The following is a 21,400-nucleotide window of genomic DNA, read 5'->3' on the forward strand; positions in this document are numbered from 1 at the left end:
TCATAAATTCGGTCATGTCTAGCCAAGCTAATTACGATCCTGTAAAAATTAATTCAAAATAACAGATGCTTTGTGCGTAAGTTACCAGACTAGATATTAACAATTTCACTTTAATTTAGCCTCAATATGCCAAAGTCTAAGGAATCATGCCTCTTATAGTAGCCTGGCATGAGCTTTGCGTAAATATTCTGATTAGATGTCCAATTTAGGTGTCACATATGTAGTTGGGCGACAAAAATCTACAGAGGCAACATATAAATATTTGCGGCAAAATGTTGCAAAAAATTGCGATTCTGCACTTGCCTAAAATTAATTAATGTGCGGCAGGTGTGTGCGACGAGTCTGGGCCTTGCTGGTCTTGGTATATCACTATATGATTACCTGGGGACCCTGCCCTCAGGCTTTGGTGTTCATGAACTTCACCGATTGAAGATATGGCGGAATGACAGACTGAGCGCCATCCAGTAAAATATATAAACGCTCCCTAACAAAGAAGGAGCAACTTCATCAAAAATAGCTCACATTTAGAAAATATCGCTATGATTTGACGGCAAGATTCTATTCTATTTCTATGTTTCATCAAAAGATGACTTTTTGGCGCTCTGGTACATGGTAGGTCTATATAAAATATATAATAAGTCAATACTCAATATTTTGCGATTTGAAAACATAACTGATACGTTTAAAAAAACTATTTTTAATGAGAATATGTGCGGGGACACGTGAACTGTAAATCTATGGCATAAATGGCATAAAATGCCAATTTACTCCAGGTTTTTCCATTTTCTCCATGAACATTTAGGCCATTTTAGGTCATTCGCCGCACGTTTACCGCACATTTCAAAAATATTTATCGCACTCGAGCCGTACTATTCGCCAAATTGGCCGCACACTTGCAGCACATTGATCAATTTGTTCGCAAAATTGAAAATTTGTTCACACTTATACGTTAATCTGTATAGTTAAACAAAAATTACAGATAAAGCAAGTTAAGAGAATTCTTGGAAAATTTTATTTTGTTTTCAAGAAGTTAAGATACTTCTCATGGTGGAAATACACCAAAAAGTAAATTTGCCATACCTTACTTTGCCATACCTAGATACACCGCGTGGAAAATCTTCTTTTTTGTGTATTTATACATATTATCACGAACAACGAATGCCAATTCTCATAATGTCATTTTGGTTGACAGACCATAACGAAGTTAACTTGTAATATATTGACATGTTAATCGACTTCAAAGAGAATAAATCCGATTTCGAATTAGCTAAATAATTGCAATCTGACAGTAGGTCAATACGTAAACTTAGTAGAGTTTCATTATAAATGTCATATTTTGCTAATCTTGATAATACTGTTTGCGAATTTTGATCTACGACTCAAGAACCAGTATAATATAGGGCTTACTCCCACTAATAAATCGCTCGCCCAAACTTTTTAATATGTGTTTGTGAAAAGGCCCTGTAACGTGGATCGGTGCATTTTTGGACGCTGATTCCGAATCAATTCTCATGTCACAGGATTAAATTGCTTCCCTGCGGAGTTATGGGCAAAAGTGAAAGGCCGGTAAAAGTGAAAGGCTGGTAAAATACAAATTTGAGTTTTTATGGCGTGGGTTAGGAGTGTATGGTGTAGTCATGGTTATGGTTAGCTTTGGGGTTATGGTTATGGTTTGGGTTGGGTTGAATTTAGATAAGATTGTTTCGTTCGGCTGAAAACCCGTAAAAACTCACGTGAGAAAAATTATATGGCCTCCCTATACTAACATTTAATTTTGTATGGTAACATTTTTACATTTATATTTGTAAAGATATGAAAAAGCGATTAAATCTTTTGTTCAAGTTTTTACCAATACAGTGATGACAGATAAGGGTGTCAGTGTATTTACAAGTCGATTGACAGCATTTAAAATATCAGCTCAACGGCTCTCTACGTGAATTTTTTACCAATCTGGCTAATGAAAGTTTTAAAATAATCCCTCGAAATTCGGGACCATAGTTCAATAGATGTGGTCAATTTCAATGGTATAATATAATTAACCATTATGATAGAAAGTTCGATCCAGCTGACTTTACTCAGTGGTTTAAACAGAAATCACATTGTTCGGAATTGTTGCAACGTTCAGTAAAACTGAAGATGCCAGGAAGTCACCAAATCAACAGTATGAAGTTCTGAGTTGCCTTATTCTAGATGTCTTTAACCTTGTTATTCTTCACTTCATTGTCAACATCCAAGGAGCATCTTGCGTAAGAACTGTAACCGGTATCTCGGTTCATCACATCACTCATCCGGCCACATTGCGTTCCTGAAACACTCAAAATATTTAATCGATTAATTAATAAAATTTAATATCACAATCATCACTCTTAATGACAGATTACTAGATTTGGGTACGACAAACCTGAGGTGCTACTTTGTCTAAAGGTCCGGAAGTAAGAACTAGATTGTGTCATGGAGGGTGCTGCCTTGTTTTTACATTGAGAGGGTCTTCTCTTCTTGGTTAACTGAGTGTACATCTTTATCATCACTGCTCCCATGTTGGACCTAGGTAGATATTGTTTGTCATGGTTCTGTGCGGTAAAACTATAAGTCTAAAATAGTATCAATATTACCAAACTTAACCACGCAAGACTCTCTTTCCTGCAGTGGGGAGGAGCCCCATCTTGCATGAACCAGCACCTATCAAGCACATGCTTTCTCTTAAGAGCTGGCACAAACTTCTTCTTTAACATTTCGATGTAATTGGATGTTCTGATAGTGTCTGTTTTCCCGGTCTCACTACAGGGCGTGAATTATGATGTCTAATTTAAACTCAATTGTTATAATTGATCTTAGGAACGTATTTAACCACAAAATAGCGAATTCATTGCCAAACCACTTGGATCACTTTAATGTTGGGGGCCACTTTTTAAATATTACCTTTTAAATTTTACCCCTCATTGATTCTTATATAGTACCGCCTCAAAAGTTCGGTCACCAACCCCACAACTGATCATTATTAGGTCATTATAATCTTCATTCAAACATAAAAGGCTAAGGTTTCAATTCTACGGAAAGTAAATTTACATTTACGGAACCATTTTGATAGTTGAAACCTGAACGAGAAAATGTCGATCAGTTAAAGATCGTTAAATAGCGCTCTTCATCTTGTACCAGTGTCATGTTCGGTAATACTGCTCTCCAAACCCAAAGAATATAATTATAGGGTTTATTACAAGGTTATAGGATTTGCTTTATTACAAGGTTATAAAATACTGAGTTTATTGATATAAGTTTTACTATTTGAGCTATTTGACCTATTTGACCTCTTGTCGCTAAACATGAATGGCAGGGCGTTTCTAATATAATGTTATAAATGAAACTAGTTAAGGGACGGAGAAGAAATTATCAAAATATAGAAATAAGGAATAAAAAGAGTTCCAATACAAATAAAACTTTCTTTGCAAAACCTATTGACTCGATTGTAGACTCACTCGAAGGAGTATATAGATTATCGCTCGTGATAGCTAGGCCTAGGAGTGCCTTAGATTATAACTGAGACAAATAAGGCTATACGCTCGAACGCTTGTCAACTGGTTTCCTTGATATAAGTGATCAAGGACGCAAACAGGAAGTCTCTAACCTAGAACCACATTTGGTCTTGGGTCCGCAAACGCGAAACTCTGAAACCCCGACAGTGAACTGCTCCTCAATTTAAGCAATAAGTGGATCATGGCTCACGCATGACACGTGTAAATTGTGCCTGCTCTTTACACCGAAAACCTACAACTGTCTGCAGTGTGCAAAAGGGCTATAAATAAATGTCCCTAAAATTATCTGTTAAACTAAGCAGATATGAGGTCACTTTTTTAAATACCCGAATAAAGTATAAAATATTAAAGTGCAGAGTTAACTGTCTATACGACTTATATTAAAGATTCAGCATTCTTGGAAATTACGTGATCTCTACTTAGCTGCGGGTATTTAAAATGATCTGTTTCAGAGAGCGATCTGATAAGTGACGTTGCAGTTCCTGGACTACTAGATATTCCTGAAGAGACGGCCGATCATCATAAGGGTATATCTCAGCCCAAATATTATTTTTATTTTCCGTTTTGTTATTTGTCAAGCTCCTGCTGAAAACAAGTATCTGTTGCCTCCATGATAAGCCTCATTATATTTTCAGAAAATTACTTGAAATTGTTAATAATTAATATGTTCCTTATAGGTACAAAGAAACAGTCTGGTCCTTTAGGTAAAGTAAGGGGTGGTATTGATTAATGGTAGTGACGCAGTGTAGATGTATTGTGCAGCAACGTCAACTTCTTTAATCTTTGTGTCGTTTAACATTGGTGGGAAGGCTGACGAATTCTGAGATCGGGGAGTGACAAAACGTTGATTTGAAACTTTCATCAAAAATTACAGAATTATACAGCAATGAACTTATAAATTTTGTTTAATAAATTTTTCCATTTCGTCATTGTTTTTATATAATATTTAAGAATATTATAGAATATTTTAGAATATTCTAGAATATTTTAGAATATTTTAGAATATTTTAGAATATAAAAACAATGTCGTTAAAGAATGCTGAGGCTGGTGAGAGCAGGAACAAATAAACAGGATTCGACAGTTATGTGATTGGGGAAATCAGTAACATCCATGTTAGAACACACGTGCTCTGGCCTCCATAATAGTTGAATATTTGTTTATGTAAACCGGACTCAAAATGAGAAGTTCTTAACAAATTTCAATCTTGTTGATCACTTCAACCCGTCAGTCTTTACTCTTTTTAACTTAAAGAACAAGAGTATGACTGGGAGTAAGTAGCTATAAACTATAGACAATATCAGTACCTTTTCTCATCTCTTAAAAGCTTAAAATAAATGAACAACCACTTAAGAGGATATTTAAGTATTTAACTGCTGTTCAAAAGTTAAAAATAATGTTTAATGACGCACGCAGACGGCTTTGATAGTTTGTCTGAGCTGGGATGAATTGGAGTAAGTAGCGAGCGAATTCTAAATTGTAGAAAATATCAGCACTTTTTCTCGTCTCTTTAAAAAATAAATGAATAACCTAGATATAATGATTAATGACGCACGACACTCTATATGAAATGAAAGCTGGTTGCAGTTTGACCAACAAGCTGTAACAAGTATGAGTAAGTTTTGTATTGCCAGCACTCCCGGCTAAAGTTCTGAAACTAACACAAATGATGTAATGATTTCCGGAGAAAATATTTGCTTTATATAAGACAACAGAGATGGATTTAAATTTGTTCCTTCTTAATATCGAATGTGCATATTTGGAGAAGGTTTGCCGTTATTCAAATTCTATCGGTTTTCGCTGCTTAAAAGTCCTTATGAAGTAACCTTACAAGGAGAAAAGAAGAACTACGTAACTGGAATTGGACAGGTACTGAGTAGTATGTAATCCAGATAACTGCTATTAAAGGCGATAAGATAACTACGAAATACGACTACACGTACAGTTTGAACTTTCTAAAAATGAAGCAAACATAAGTCAAATTGATATGATTCATTAGGATGCGCTTAGTCTCAATAAGCGCTTAATTTACAGCGATGTTGTGATTCAAAATTTAAGTAAAGTTTTCTCATCAAAAAGTAATACTTCGATGGATTGAACCACACAGATGTACATTGTACTTGTTTGAGAAAACTTGTAGCATAAATGACGTGTCTACAATCTACATATCATGTATTAAAATCATGACATCCTTACATGGCATGTGTGTTTTCATAGTCACACTTCAAAACACTATCACTGAAAAAAAATGTGTAAATGTGCGGCAGTGTTTAAAGCATTCTTTAAAATTTCAAGTTTTACCCAAATATTTTTATCTTGGTCTTATACGGACGCTACATCTATATTGAGACTATAAGAATAGCAAGCACTAAAATTCTTTTAAAAAGGCATTCATTTTAGTTGCATTTAAACTTTTAAACGATAAAGGAAGTTTGGGTTCTTTTGCGATAGTCAAAACGCGACAACTAGCGCTGGATGGCGACAACTAGCGCTTTCCAGCGCTAGTTGTCGCCATCCAGCGCTAGTTGTCGCTATCCAGCGCTGGATAACGCTGGCCAGCGCTAAATATATTTGTTCGATAATTGTCGCTATCCAGCGCTAGTTGTCGCCATCCAGCGCTAGTTGTCGCCATCCAGCGCTGGTTGTCGCTATCCAGCGCTAGTTGTCGCTGGCTATGCGACACTGTCGCACGCGATAGTTTGCGATGGCCAGCGCAACTGGCCATCGCAGAAAACAGTTCGATAACTAGCGCGCTGGCCAGCGCTGGCTAGCGCTGGATAGCGACAACTAGCGCTGGATGGCGACAACTAGCGCTGGCCAGCGCTAGTTGTCGCTATCCAGCGCTAGCCAGCGCTAGCCAGCGCTGGCCAGCGCTATCCAGCGCTAACCAGCGCAAAGATCAATTTTTGATAAATTTTCGATAAATTTTCGATAATTGTCGCGACAAATAGCGCTGGATAGCGACAACTAGCGCTGGCCAGCGCTAAGCGATAGCCAGCGCAACATTTTTGCGATATTACTCGTCAGCTAGCGCTGGCCAGCGCTGGCCAGCGCTGGCCAGCGCTATCCAGCGCTAGCCATCGCTAGCCATCGCTAGCCAGCGCTGGCCATCGCTGGCCAGCGCCATGTATCAAAATCATATAATTATAATTGCGATATTACTCGTCAGCCAGCGCTAGCCAGCGCTAACCAGCGCTAACCAGCGCTGGCCAGCGCTATCCAGCGCTATCCAGCGCTAGCCATCGCTAGCCAGCGCTGGCCAGCGCTATCCAGCGCTAGCCAGCGCTAGCCAGCGCTGGCCAGTGCTGGCCAGTGCTATCCCATATCCAGCGCTAGCCAGCGCTGGCCAGTGCTGGCCAGTGCAATGTATCAAAATCATATAATTGCGTTACTGGGCCGCGCTCAGCCTGTCATTCCGCCAAATCTTTATTATTAATGAACATAATAGCCTGGGGTCCTCAGGTAAATAATTGCGATATTACTCGTCAGATGCAGCGCTGGCCATCGATAGCCAGTGCAAAATGTTTGCGATATTATTATTACTCGTCAGCTAGCGCTGGCCAGTGCAATGCATCAAAATCATATACTTGCAATATTACTCGTCAACCAGCGCTAGGTAGTGCAAGTTATAAAAATCAAATATTTGCGATATTAATCGATGGCTAGCGCTGGTTAGTGCTGCCCAGTGCAATTCGGAATCAGCGTCCGAAAATACATCGATTGAGGTTGGTTTCAACTGTCGGGGGCCCTTTTAGAACAATCTCGAAGATCGACTGTAGAGTGATTTAGCACGCTCGCTTGACCATTGTTAATGATCTGGCCCGGCGCGCGCTACTTCGTAGCTCGTGCCGTCGGGCACAACATTTCGAGAAGAAAGCGGCGCGCGCTACTTCGAAGAAATTTAGACGAGTAACATCCGTCAATATATTAGCAGACTTTACTCAACGCGCTAAATTCTATTACATATATTATGCGCGGTGCTCTTTTCGATCGTGAATCCTAGTAAGGTCAGGAAACCTTACTGGATGCACAAAATGATCATAGTGCAAATAAACTTCGGCTAACTGCTAACTAAGCAGCAGTTTCTTTGCACTATAGTTAACGGGTGATACTCGTAAAATATTTGTTCCAACTCGGCGCGCGTCCGGCCTGGTAGGTTGTTAACCTACAAGTGCACGTGCGTAAAACAACCCCAGTTACTACGGTTACAATGAAAATTCCTATTTCTCATCTAATTTGCACGTGGGCGGTCGTACATACATTTTACATTCTCATAAATAATTCTTTAGAATTATAGTAAGATTAGTATAATTTGAATAACCCTCATGCTTATTATTAGTAATATTGAAGACTTTATAAATTTTAGGCAATTGCTCAGATCTGTTAGATCATTTCGCTGAATTTTTCGGGATATCAATATGTTAGATTGAGTATGAACATAAATAATCGAGGTCGCCAGTAGTATGGAATTTGTAATTGATCCATGTACGACACAGTACTGCGCGCCGAAAGTTGAATATCGCAAAGTAAATCAAAAATCCTAACATTTCATCTGGATATTACGATCGTCTACATATTAACGTTAAACAGTATGACGGGAGAGTGTTTAACTCATGCTTCTAGCGTTTGGCTCGCTTTTAAAAGCGTGTAAAATAAATGAGCCACCAGCTGACGAGTATATTCAAGATTTATGATTTTGATACAATGCTGAGCACGAATGTAGCTGTGTAGCGCAGCAGACGCTGGCTAGCTTGTCTAGCTGTGAATAGGCTGATAGCGGCAGCGATTCTACGCATGTTAGCGAGGCTACGAGCTACGATTATTTCCGCCAAATAAATAATAATATGATTTTGATTACATGATGCCAGCGAGCCATGATGAGCTAGGATGCACGTGCTGACGCTAGGCTACGCTGTACAGCTAGAGTATTGCTACGCTGCCAGCACTGCCAGGCTAAGTCTGAACTAAACACAAAATAATGATTGCCTGGCAATTTGCTTACGTATAGCCACGAGCCAGCGCTAGTTGTCGTATCTTAGCCTATTTGTCGGACATATCGAAATTCATATCTGAAAATTTATCAAAATTGATCTTTGCGCTGCTTAAGTCGCTTGATAGACCTGGCCAGAGAAGGATACGACTGGAATTGCGACAGTACTAGTGTACTGATCCAGATACGCATAGGTTGTACCGCAATCGCACAGCTAGTTTGACTTTCTAAATAAGCGACTATAGCAACGCTGGCCATGCGCGCTTAGTTATACGAACTTAAAGTTTGAATTTCTATTGAATTGCAAGTTTCTATATTGTGCGGTTATTGCAAGTTATATGTTTAACCATATTATTTGTTGTCAGATGGTTGCCATGCTGGTGTATATCTGACTCAACTGTGTCGTGATGGGGTGTGGACCAATGAGGATGTTCCGGTGTACGTGACCCCGGACGGTAAAGTTTTCATCAGTAGTGTTATCGTCAACCAGCCGGTGTAAGTCTGCTACTTTTGTTAACGGCTCAAAAAGAACTGCCTAACAATTTTTCTCACATGTCAAAACAAAATGGTTCACCTCCCCACCGGTATCCTGTATTACTATTAACAGTTGTTAGTATTATTCACTTTTATTTATCTGAAATCTGAAAATGAGATCTCACGGGAATTTGTATTGCAGGTGCTCCAGCGACAGGATTAAGTTTGCTCAACAAGACGATGCGGATGATGTCCACAACAAACCGGAAGAAGGATCCCTCACATTCTCAGACGGTAAACTCACAGGATGGGTTAAATTCCCTGGACAGAAGGCTGTAAAGATACGCGGAAAACGCTGGGGTGAGCAACGAATCTTCTCTTAGTTTAGACGTTTTTCTAAAACATGTTCTCTGAAGTCCACAAAACTTATTGATCGGCAAGTTTGCAGACGAATTTTAATATGACGTGAGGAAACAAGCGCTCTAATGGATTGCAAAATAACACAATTACAAACTGATTTAATAATGCTTTATTCAATCAGATCCGCGACAGACAGGACACTACGTTATCGAAAAGAGGGTGGTGCCGAGGGTGTCAAATGCTGACGCAGAAGGAGAGCGAATGCATGAAGATGATAAGCCATCATCTTGGCAGCTAGTACCTCTTGACTTGTCCATCATGCTGGGAGGTGACATATTATATATTATATAATAAATCCAACCTTCAAATTTAAATTTATCGCGATTTGTCTTCGAACAATTGGGTGAATTTCGTCAGAGCATAAAGAAAAAGCTCACGAAATAGTTCGCTACCTTTCAAGAATGGTTACAAAATTGACAAGATTGGATCATAAGTATAGCAAATAAGCTGAGATGAAATGCAGAGAAAACGTCGTCTAATCTTAAAGTTAATGAAGGGTTGACCTTTTGATACAATATGACAGTTGCGACTTGCGCTCGTGATTGGTTCAATAATATGAGAAGACTGTCAGGCATATGCAGCTTTATGTGACGACATAATTAGATCGACCTGCCTTTCTCCAGGAACATTGTACGTCATTAAATTCAGTCGAATCCCTTGAAAGCGTGTGATTATAGTAAATATACTATATTATATAGATTAGACGACTTTGTCTTTAGTGACATATTGACTTTGTGAATTTGAATTAAGTACAAATTTAATGAATCCTGGATAAACGGTTAATCAGGATACCAGCTTAAAGACAATTTTAAATTGCAAATATCGCAGGCCAAATAAATGTGTACAAATTTGGTACGTAAATATTTAGTGTCGCACAATTTTCATGGAATTAAGTATTTGCAGAACACTGCATGAAATTTATTTATATCATGACCGCAATATACATTATACATAAAGGTTAAATCAATCCTATCTGTTTCAGGAAAAGTAACGATCAATGATGAACCAGTTTTTAATCCGTTATTTGAAGAAAACAATTTGAAACTTTGCCTCAATGTGAGTCAACGAGAGAGAGTATTAGTTTGCTTTCTTCCTTACTCATTAGAGTTAATCAACATTCGCTTGTTATTATTAGTAGTACTTGATAATCAAATGCTTTTCTCACTTATAAGTAAAACGTTTTTGGAACTTTAATTTCTTTATTTCAGGAAAACGAACAAATTGAGGCGGATATGAAATGTATTATGGCCGCGTTTGATCCTACCTGCACGGAGTTTAGCGGCAAACTGACCTCCGATGAAGATGTGGAGATTAAGCCTTCCTCTCACATAAGAATCAAAACCAAACATCACGAGGTTTTTATATAGTTAAATATAATAATAATAAGGATATTTTGTTTCGGACAGCAATTAGTTAATGGATTGTAGGTATAGTTAGTTTCTAGTAGTTACAATAAATCTGTTCCAAAAAAGCAAATAATTAAAAAGCTCTTTGCCTGCTTGTAAGCTAAACGAGTTGGAAAAATAGGGAGCTGTACTAATGGTGGACCTTTGATGTCATTAATTAGTCCTTTTACAGCATGGATTTGTGAGTAAAGTAGCATTACATATTAAAGCAGCAAAGTACATGAGCCTGGTTAGTGGTGATTAATTGGCACTCGCGTCCGTGAAGTGACCACTGACTGTTTCTATTTCTAAACGCTCTATACCACTACCAGGTTGAGATACGAGGAAGAAAATGGAACCCAGCCCTTGTCGGACACTACTACTGTCTTAAGAAATCAGAGTCTGGGAAGTGGGAACCTTACAACATGCCCCTGGAGATACGACCTAGTGGGGTGATGATGCTGAAGGATGTTGAAATGGGTGTACCGCCTTATAATGGAAATGAGGTGAGTTTTTTACGATAAAGGAAACTATTACTACTACCTGACATTCAATTTGTATTATTTGTAAAAATTGGGTATTCAACAAATCTCGAAACGACAATTCAAACCATGGAGGTCGTTGATTGGCTGTTTTAGATCACGTGACACTTCAGATCTACAGAGCAATCTCAAGCATTCTGTTATTTGATTCACGTGCACTGTGTCAGTAAGGATCACATAACTCTGAATGAGTTCAGAAGAATGGATGTCATCTAGTTTGAGTGGACATGACGACCCTGTCAACACATTGCACCTTGTGAAATGAGACGGCCCTAAGAGTCTAGCTTGTTATATGAACTATAAGTACTCCGAGCAAATTCAAATTTACCAGTTCCAACTTTACCAGTTCCAACTTTACCAGTTCCAACTTTACCAGTTCCAACTTCCCACGAAAACTCTTGTATTATTTAATACGAAATATTCAACACATGAAGATCACTGCTGCTCTACAAAAGCTAAAGAGGCGATGCTCCATCAGGAAGAAGAAGAAGACATCCCTTGCACACTCAAAGAGAACCACTTCCGCCCCCTTTATCTTCCACGACGATAACCTGCCCATCGCCTTCTCCCCGATCAGAACAAGCACCAACAATTCAGCCAGCAGATTCAAATCAACTCCTAATCTCAGATCTAAGAAATCTGTCTCATTCAACCGCTCAGGAAACCCCAATAAAACCCTGGTTACCTCCCAAGATCTGCCCAGTAATCTCGATGGTTCCCATACTTCCACCCCAAACCGCTCGTCAACCAGCTTAGTTCGTCAGACAAGTCTAAACACTCTAGCTAGCTCCAACCTTACAGCGTACAGCATGGAACCAGTGTCTGAGGAAACAGATTGCAATGAAACTGACTGTCTTGTGTGTGTTATGTTGAAACCTGAACTCCGAGGAAAACATCACGTGCAAATAAAACCATCCTTTCTCAGATCTTTTTATTAATTCCATCTGTACATTTAATTGATTCCTAAATCCTAATGATTATTATTATTTATTTTATTACATACTATTGTATGATTATAACCGCGGCATTTTATCTTGTCCCAAATTAAAAATCGTCTAACACAGAGACCTTCCAGGTCGAGATTCCATATTTATTTAGCGAAATGAAGTCGCTTCCTGATTCCATTTCGCTCAAATTCCTCGATGGTAAATACGTCGGATCGATCACCACAGGAGATGAAATTGAGGAGATCCGGGGCATACGATGGGGTTAGTACTTAGTACTCACAATTTTACTTGTCTCAAAGTTTGCTCACCAATTAATTAACTGTCCTCTGTATTAATTGTGTTTGATAACACTTTTATCTTCAGATCCAGCAATGATTGGGAAATACAGTACTCAAGAGAAACTAAACGATTCCTGGATTAATAAAAGTTAGTGACTAGTGTTCACTGTTCAAGCAAATCTCTTTACTTTATAAAACATTTTACCATTTTATTGCAACTTCAAACGCTGTTTCGATATCGAAATTTGCAATCTTCAGCAATACGAATCGATTAGGGTTTGAATTATCGGTCCAATAAGTTGTATCGCGCGATAAAATTTTGTCATAACAATGAGTAGAGCTAAGTTTCTGTTGATTTTTATCACTGACATAATCAATTACACCTTCGTCACCTTTGTGAATAAGGATTACGGAAGTCCTGAGTTACTGTTACACGAATTCTAAACACGTATTTGAAATTCCACAACGGCATCGTAAATTTATTTAGAAAGCAATCAGATAATATCAATTCAAGTGCGTGCAAATTACAATTAACAGATGTTCAAAGAAAAACAAGTAACTTTACTTAGAAGTCTTATTGGCAAAATAGAATTTTACTCTATGGGAATTGGCCATTGGGAAACATATGCTATTAAAATGATTGATCATCAAGTGCAGGACAAATAAGCAATAAGACGTGAGAATGAAATGTGAATAACTTTACATATTTTAATTTAGAGGATGTAGCAAAATTCGGTTAATAAATATCCATGCTAACAATTTACTATATCAAGAGTGAAAGTGAGCGGTGAGAATTAGCTAGTTAGCTGTAGAGGTCCAATAACGCTAAATTTGACCGATGATTTTACGGAATTTCGAACCTTTTGGAAATAATTTTTGAAGAAAAATGTTTGATATTATCGGTTTATCGGTTTGAAATTATCACCGATACCCGATAATGAATTTTTCACAAATTATCGCCGATAATATCGGTTGCAAACCTTAGGATCGATGAAAAACTAGTAGTTAGACCACTCCAACTGAAAAGCAAATATAGAGTACTGCAGCTCTGTAAGTTTAACTCTTTCCAATATGAGATCATTCTAAAGAATATGAAATCATTTCCACGAGAGTAATTATACCATAAGCGCTATTTTGGAAATTTCATTTCATCAATTTCGATTTGAAAATGAACGCTAACAATAGCTTACTGCAAAAAAAGTACTGTGGCCTGTCTTTATTATAGTGAAAACGATGCTACCTCAGTGGCAACTTACCATTTAGTAGTTACAAAAGATTACGTAGGATTCTTTTCTAAAGCATTTGTAACTGAACAATTCAAGTAAATGACAAACTCGTGCATTTAGAGTAATCAGTCGTGTATATGAATTAAGATTAAAAATCGGAATCATTTCGGCGATTGATTTAAGCTTAACACTCAAAACAGTAATAAAAAGTCAGCTGATTGTTGAATTAAATTAGAGACAACTAGGGATGTTTTCTAGGGAGAACATCCCTCATTCCCTCTCATTTGTCATGATTGAGCGTGTTTTCGGGGAGAGCTTTATTTACTTTAACAACAACTTTCGTATATACAGTGACAATACAGTGACAATACAGTGACAATACAGTGACAATACAGTATATACTATATATACTGTATTGTTACTCTTTAAATCCAGAATATACTGTATTATCACTTTTTATATCCAGAATATACTGTATTGTCACTCTTTATATACTGTATTGTCATTCTTTATATACTGTATTGTCACTCTTTATATACTGTATTGTCACTCCTTATATCCAGAATGTTGAAAGCCTGTAAAACCAACTCGAACTAACAATCAATTAAGCATATCATCTGAATTGCGTCATCCTCAGGTGAGATCTTGAGTATAGCTCCTGACGGATCCGTGGATTACGACGGTCGAAATATTGACCACGGTTTTATAGTAGATAACAAAGTCTTTGTGGTAGACGAGGGGGGAGTCGACAGCTTTTTCAACAATACAGGTAGTTTCAAATAAAATCTATGTTGTTGGTTCTATGTATAACCCAAAGCTAACGTGATGATATCGTTATATTAAAAGGGTACTGCTGGTAACCTATAGCTGGTAACCTACTGCTGGTAACCTATAGCTTTAAATGAGTTGCGTTAGGTAAGAGCACTATCCAAATTATGGCAATATTATTACGAATATATCAAACCAAATTAGGATTTAGGCGTGCTGTAGGAACAAACAAAGGCCATTAAGCCTATCAAATAGGGAGATACCACTATCATATTGCGAACTTTGTAGCTAATGCTACAGTGGAATACTGCCACTAAGACATTAAAAGTATCGTCGACAATCGTTCATTGGTGAATTGTTACACGCCATGTAAGTCTTAAGGAGTCAAATAGATATTATCTCTCAAATAAAATGAAATTTTATGAAAAGCTCTCAATGACAGTCTCACTCATGACAGTCTCACTCATGTAGCAAAAGGATCATTACTTGGCAATTAAAACGGCTGAGTGGGATAAGGCGACTTTCTGTCCTGAGCTTAATATTTGCAAGTTGACAGTCTGAAGTGGGAGGTAGTTTATGGATGCTTGGTCACGTGACACACAGATGACAGGTGTCAGTGGTAAAACATAACATGCTACTAAATGAGGGACAGTGGTGATAGGCAAAGAGGTGATAATTTCTGATAACCTATTCAAAGTCTTGCTATGGCTGACTATAAGAGTATTAGTATAACGATACATCAATCTGCATAGTGCATAGGTTTAAACATATACAGAGTGGCCCAGGAAACACTACCCATCCTTATCTCTTAAAATTGTTACAGGTCGCTGACATCTTGCTAATTATTTTATTTCAGAATGGAAAAGCGCCATGACTTACGTTCTGATTAATATTTTTGCTTCACATTTTTAGAGAATGTCAATCATAATTAGACACAACTTCGTGCCAAGTTTTGTGTGAGTCTGAGCTTCTCTGACAAAGTTAGCTCCTGAGCGTGCTAGCTTTAATTTCTCACCCAGAACTGTTTACATTGGTTAATAGGAACCACAAAAAAAATCCTGGGTAAAAAAATTAAAAAACCACCGATTTATTTATGTTTTACCAATTCTATTCACCATGATCCATCGCAAATTCCATTCCGGCTACCGGACAACTGAACCCAATTTGGACTTTTCCTAGACAGGGTAGCTTGGGAAAATAATTATAAACCCAATCAGACTACCTAATTAACTTTGAAACGACAACTGAACCCAATCGTCACTAGAAATCACTAACAGTTTAACAGGTTTCCAAATACCGTTCTAGTTTAGCTGCTGCCTGGTTTCTAGTGCTATAATTTCGGAGACAAAACAGAGACAATATTTCATTAATGTTAATTTTAATAGGTAATTGTAAATATATAATAATTATTACTTAAAATCTCACACAAAGTCATCATAATATTTCAGCTTAAGCAGTAACATCGTGTCCAAAGCACTTAGCAATGGCAAAAAGATACTCTAAAACTGTATCAAAACTGTCAAACTTAGAACATATATCATATAACTCAAGGTTCGAGCTCGTGTACAAGCGTACTAATAGATGACAAGGTCTCAGGTGCCTTTCGATCGCGAGATCTGATCTAACAAGCTTACGTGTTCACGAAGCGTGCCGAAAAGGATACGATCCACTGCATCGAGATCCGACCCAGGGCTCGAGATCTGAACCATGGCAGGCCCTCCCAAAGCATCAGGAGTCACGAGATCTGAGTCAAGTAACCTGAGCCAAGTACCCAGCGTGCTAATGGTGCGTTCCATCAGCTTTGGAAGACATGAAACAGTGGAACTATAAGATCGCCCATCAAGATCCGTATCTACAAGGCTAACTTTCAAAGCTAGACGGACACGTTGTCAGAATGCCAGAGACACAGTTTCCCAATTTTTTACTGAATTAGAAACCAAACTATGGAAAGAGACTGAGAGGACGACTCCGTAAAGGCTGGATGTTCTGTATTCTCGAGGATGCGGCTGACAGGTGTCGATAACAGTTAGCTCTAAAACAGTAAAACGAGTGGAACACCGTAGAAGAGATGTGTGTGATGCAGGCCACTCCAACGACTAGGAGGAGACCTTTTCAATCTTCATGTAGCATGTATGTATTAATATTTTACCGGGGTAAGCACAGGGCTCCAATGCTCTTAATTACAGTGATCATGATCTTTCCTATAGTGATAATGACCACAGTCCCCTGCGAAGAAGGAGAACCTGAAAATCCGATCGTTGGGTTCAGTTGTCGTATTTCCTTGGGTTCAGTTGTCGTATTTCCAATTTGGGTGCAGTTGTGATATGACCTGGGTTCAGTTGTCGTTTTGGGATTTAAGCTGATTGGTCACCCAATTAAGCTGATTGGGTGCCTGTTAACTGCGTGGGAACTAGGTTCAATTGGGTTCAGTTGTCTGCCACCCCAAATTCCATTCTCTGCACTGTGTGTACATATTTCAGCTGCACGATTTTGCAGACTGCTGTACAGTGTACATCCTATATTTGAACTGATAAGGACTATCACGGATGATCCTTCCTGCTTGTTTATATCGTTCTGCTCACTTGCCTTAACAAATTTAAAATTATAGCTGGATGATTAGCCTACAATTTTATCGATACTGAAATCAATCGAATTGCGTTTCTCGACAGGCACCACGAGAAGGTTCATCCATTGCCCGCCGTGTTGGCGATTAAAATCACCGTTTGTGTTGGCGATTAAAATCACCGTTTGTGTTGGCGATAAATATCACCTTTTGTGCCACAAATAATGTGGATTTAGAGAAGGTGCTCAATGTGACCACCGCCTCGGCTCTTCAGGACGTCCATCCTCTTGGCTACTGATAAACAGGAGTTCTGGCAGTGAGTGATGGGGATGTCCCGCAAGTTGTCACGAATGACAACTTCTAAAGCAGCAAGGTTGGGGATGGGTAGACTCTCGTAGACCTTATCCTTCAACCATCCCCACAGGAAGAAGTCGCAAGGAGTGAGGTCAGGAGAGCGGGCTGGCCAGTGTTGAGCAAGTTTCTCTCCGATCGTCATGCTCCCAAACTGGTCACCAAGGTAATCAATAATGCGGTTGGGGATGTGCACTCTCGCCCCGTCCTGCATAAAGCTCATAAGAGACGGATCCAGGTCGTGGTGTGCACAGAAGTTGAAGAGTTCTGGTATGAAGAAGTTCTGCAACATCTGTAGGTAGCGATCTCCGTTCACAGATACAGTTGCACCAGCTGCGTCCTTGAAAAAGTATGGTCCGATGATTCCGTGAGAAGAGATCGCACACCAGACGTTGAGCTTTGGAGAGTTTTGAGTAGGTCTCTGCTGCACGCTGTCAGGTCTCTGGCTGCCCCAGTGTATTGCGTTGTGGCTGTTAACGGAACCGTGGAGGCAGAACTTGGCTTTGTCGGTCCACCAGATGTTTCCGATAAAGTTTTCGTTTGTGGCATCTTTCGGAAGGAACCAGTCAGCAAAGCGTACTCTAACTGGGGGATCCTGAGGCTGCAGAGTGTGGTGAACTGTCCAGCGATAAGGGTACAGTTTAAGTTCAGTCCTCAGAATGCGTTGCAAAGTCGTCCTAGGTATGCACTATGCCAAGATTGGCCGAACGTCTTCTGGTCGATTGCCTGGGGTAGTCTGCCACAGATCCTACTATAGCCACAGTGTTCTCAAAGGTCACACCCGTAGAAGGTCCACCAGATGCATCCTTTTGTCGGTCGGTGACAACTCCATGTTCTTTAAATTTCTTCTTAAGGTTGTAGACTGCTTTCCTAGTAGGGGGAGTGATTCCAGGGAATTTCGCTATGAACAGTTGGATAAGAGCTGCGAAGGGGGTATCCTTGGATTCAGAAACAATGAATATCCGTTGCTGGAGAGTTAGTTTACGAGGCATGATGAGATGATCGTTAATGATTAATAAATTTTGGCGACTTTTAAGGGGGAAATCTATCCCTGATATCGTAAAATTCCCATGAGAATTCATAAGATTATGGATTATCAACCGGAAATAATTAGCAATATCTCAGCGACATGTAACAATTTTAAGAGATAAGGATTGGTAGTGTTTCCTGGGCCACCCTGTATAAGGTTTCATTTAAACATTCTTAATTCTGCCCTATCTAACATGAACTTATCATTAACAATTTTAAGTCATGTGTAAATTTTCTCAAGATAAATAAATTGAGTCCTCTCATCATCCTCTTTTCTATTTTCTATCTTCTTTCTTCTGCGATGAATTTTTGATCATGATGCCCAACAAAGTTTTCACAGGACCAGTCAGTGACGCTAATCTTTCTGGAAAAAGTTTCTTAATGCAAAGAGACAGTCCAGTTCGACAGATCGCTGCCACCCAAACCACTTCGGTAAGTCTCTCTCTCTCTCTCTCTCTCTCTCTCTCTCTCTCTCTCTCTCTCTCTCTCTCTCTCTCTCTCTCTCTCTCTCTCTCTCTCTCTCTCTCTCTCTCTCTCTCTCTCTCTCTCTCTCTCTCTCTCTCTCTCTCTCTCTCTCTCTCTCTCTCTCTCTCTCTCTCTCTCTCTCTCTCTCTCTCTCTCTCTCTCTCTCTCTCTCTCTGTCTCTCTCTCTCTCTCTCTCTCTCTCTCTCTCTCTCTCTCTCTCTCTCTCTCTCTCTCTCTCTCTCTCTCTCTCTCTCTCTCTCTCTCTCTCTCTCTCTCTCTCTCTCTCTCTCTCTCTCTCTCTCTCTCTCTCTCTCTCTCTCTCTCTCTCTGTCTCTCTCTCTCTCTCTCTCTCTCTCTCTCTCTCTCTCTCTCTCTCTCTCTCTCTCTCTCTCTCTCTCTCTCTCTCTCTCTCTCTCTCTCTCTCTCTCTCTCTCTCTCTCTCTCTCTCTCTCTCTCTCTCTCTCTCTCTCTCTCTCTCTCTCTCTCTCTCTCTCTCTCTCTCTCTCTCTCTCTCTCTCTCTCTCTCTCTCTCTCTTTCCAATAATACATTTTCCTCGAATCACAATGTAGGATCATTTTATTCAATTTGCAACCGATTGTCAAATTAAGGTACCGCGACAATTGACCCCCGACAATTGACCCCCCGACAATTGACCCCCCGACAATTGACCCCCTATGTAATTACACTGGGGTCAACTGTCGCGAAATCTAGGGTTTAGTACGACAATTGACCCCCCGACAATTGACCCCCCGACAATTAACCCCCCGACAATTGACCCCCCGACAATTGACCCTCTATGTAATTACACTGGGGTCAATTGTCGCGAAATCTAGGGCTTAGTACGACAATTGACCCCCCGACAATTGACCCCCCGACAATTGACCCCCCGACAATTGACCCCCCGACAATTGACCCCCCGACAATTGTAATTAAACTGGGGTAAATTAATCGGGTTAGGGTTAGGGTTAGGGTCAGGGTCAGGGTCAGGGTCGGGGTCGGGGTCGGGGTCGGGGTCGGGGTCGGGGTCGGGGTCGGGGTCGGGGTCGGGGTCGGGGTCGGGGTCGGGGTCGGGGTCGGGGTCGGGGTCGGGGTCGGGGTCGGGGTCGGGGTCGGGGTCGGGGTCGGGGTCGGGGTCGGGGTCGGGGTCGGGGTCGGGGTCGGGGTCGGGGTCGGGGTCGGGGTCGGGGTCAGGGTCAGGGTCAGGGTTAATTGTATTAAATTATATTTTCGGGGGTCAATTGTCGGGGGGTCAATTGTCGGGGGGTCAATTGTCGGGGGGGTCAATTGTCGGGGGTCAATTGTCGGGGGGTTAATTGTCGGGGGGTCAATTGTCGGGGGGTCAATTGTCGGGGGGTCAATTGTCGGGGGGTCAATTGTCGGGGGGTCAATTGTCGCCCACCCCAAATTAAGTATAAGCTATTTAACAATCTGATGACTCTCAGTTGGTGATGGAGCAAGGCGTTGTTAAGAGCACTGATAATATATCAGCTAAAACCATCCAAGAAGCTGAGATAGTTTTCAGTTCCAACAGATTCTACGGACATGTCACGAGTGATCAGGACGCACAGTTTGTAGAGATTAGGGGCTATAAGTGGGGTAAGTCTTCTAAAAACAATTAATGTTTAAACCGTCACTCTCTTATCTTTGGCTATTTCATTGTTATCATCCCTTACGATGTATTCCTAATTCCTATCTAATCTCTACCAGATGAAGCGATAGTAGGCGAATACTTTACCGAAGTGCTGAAAGATGATGGAACGTGGGGAGGCGGTCCAACAATCACCATCACACCCGACGGCGAGGTGAAGGTGGAGAAGGTTCCTATGACTGATACCCTACTTAAAGACAACATTGTCAGTATAAGTGACATCACAATACCCAACAGGAAAACCTTACAGAAATGTCTGGTCGCTATTCAAGACAAACTTCTGACTGGTTGGATTCAGGAATCTGAGGATTCTCCTAAAATCCAGATAAGGGGCTCCTTGTGGAGTGAGTTTTATTCATTATTTTATTTCATTGCTTGAGTGAGTGAATTAACTTTTCAGGAAATGTTGTGCCTTTTGTTGATTCCAACTTGGAGAATGCGGCCCTGAATTGTTGTTAACTAAATTGTTAACAAAGTTTCACTCCAGAAGAGGGACCGGGAGCTCATGGTACATATATATGCACCGAGAAGATTGGAGACAAGTGGGTCAGTTCGAACAAGTCCGTTATAGTAACCCCTTCAAATAAGGTGTGTATTTGCGACAACTTTTCGATAGAAACAAACGACAGTAATTTGGCCTTGCTATTGTTATGGCAATCTTTTACATAAATTGGCTACCACTATTTTTGCGTACATTATGATAAAGCTCCTTCATAATCAGTTGAAGAATAAGGTCAGATGATCTTCGGAAATATCTAAACATAAATAATATCGCTTCAATCGTA

The 21,400-nt window shown here is 39.9% G+C and overlaps 1 protein-coding gene across 3 annotated transcripts in view; it reads left to right on the forward strand.

Annotated features, from left to right (window-relative positions):
• LOC134814847 (uncharacterized) overlaps positions 1 to 21,400 on the forward strand; it is an 82,070-nt gene that overhangs the window by 51,318 nt on the left and 9,352 nt on the right. For all 3 annotated transcript variants that reach the window (XM_063823143.1, XM_063823144.1, XM_063823145.1), the window contains exons 22-36: positions 3,983 to 4,057; positions 4,208 to 4,234; positions 8,884 to 9,013; positions 9,195 to 9,352; positions 9,534 to 9,680; positions 10,395 to 10,468; positions 10,621 to 10,767; positions 11,130 to 11,303; positions 12,415 to 12,547; positions 12,650 to 12,712; positions 14,428 to 14,559; positions 18,842 to 18,933; positions 20,410 to 20,563; positions 20,675 to 20,959; positions 21,103 to 21,203. In XM_063823143.1, coding sequence (XP_063679213.1) covers positions 3,983 to 4,057; positions 4,208 to 4,234; positions 8,884 to 9,013; positions 9,195 to 9,352; positions 9,534 to 9,680; positions 10,395 to 10,468; positions 10,621 to 10,767; positions 11,130 to 11,303; positions 12,415 to 12,547; positions 12,650 to 12,712; positions 14,428 to 14,559; positions 18,842 to 18,933; positions 20,410 to 20,563; positions 20,675 to 20,959; positions 21,103 to 21,203 — 1,892 coding nt within the window. The remainder of the gene's footprint in view (positions 1 to 3,982; positions 4,058 to 4,207; positions 4,235 to 8,883; positions 9,014 to 9,194; positions 9,353 to 9,533; positions 9,681 to 10,394; positions 10,469 to 10,620; positions 10,768 to 11,129; positions 11,304 to 12,414; positions 12,548 to 12,649; positions 12,713 to 14,427; positions 14,560 to 18,841; positions 18,934 to 20,409; positions 20,564 to 20,674; positions 20,960 to 21,102; positions 21,204 to 21,400) is intronic.

The sequence above is a fragment of the Bolinopsis microptera genome, chromosome 5 (genome assembly GCF_026151205.1).
Source record: "Bolinopsis microptera isolate Bmic1 chromosome 5, MBARI_Bmic_1.0, whole genome shotgun sequence".
NCBI lineage: Eukaryota > Metazoa > Ctenophora > Tentaculata > Lobata > Bolinopsidae > Bolinopsis > Bolinopsis microptera.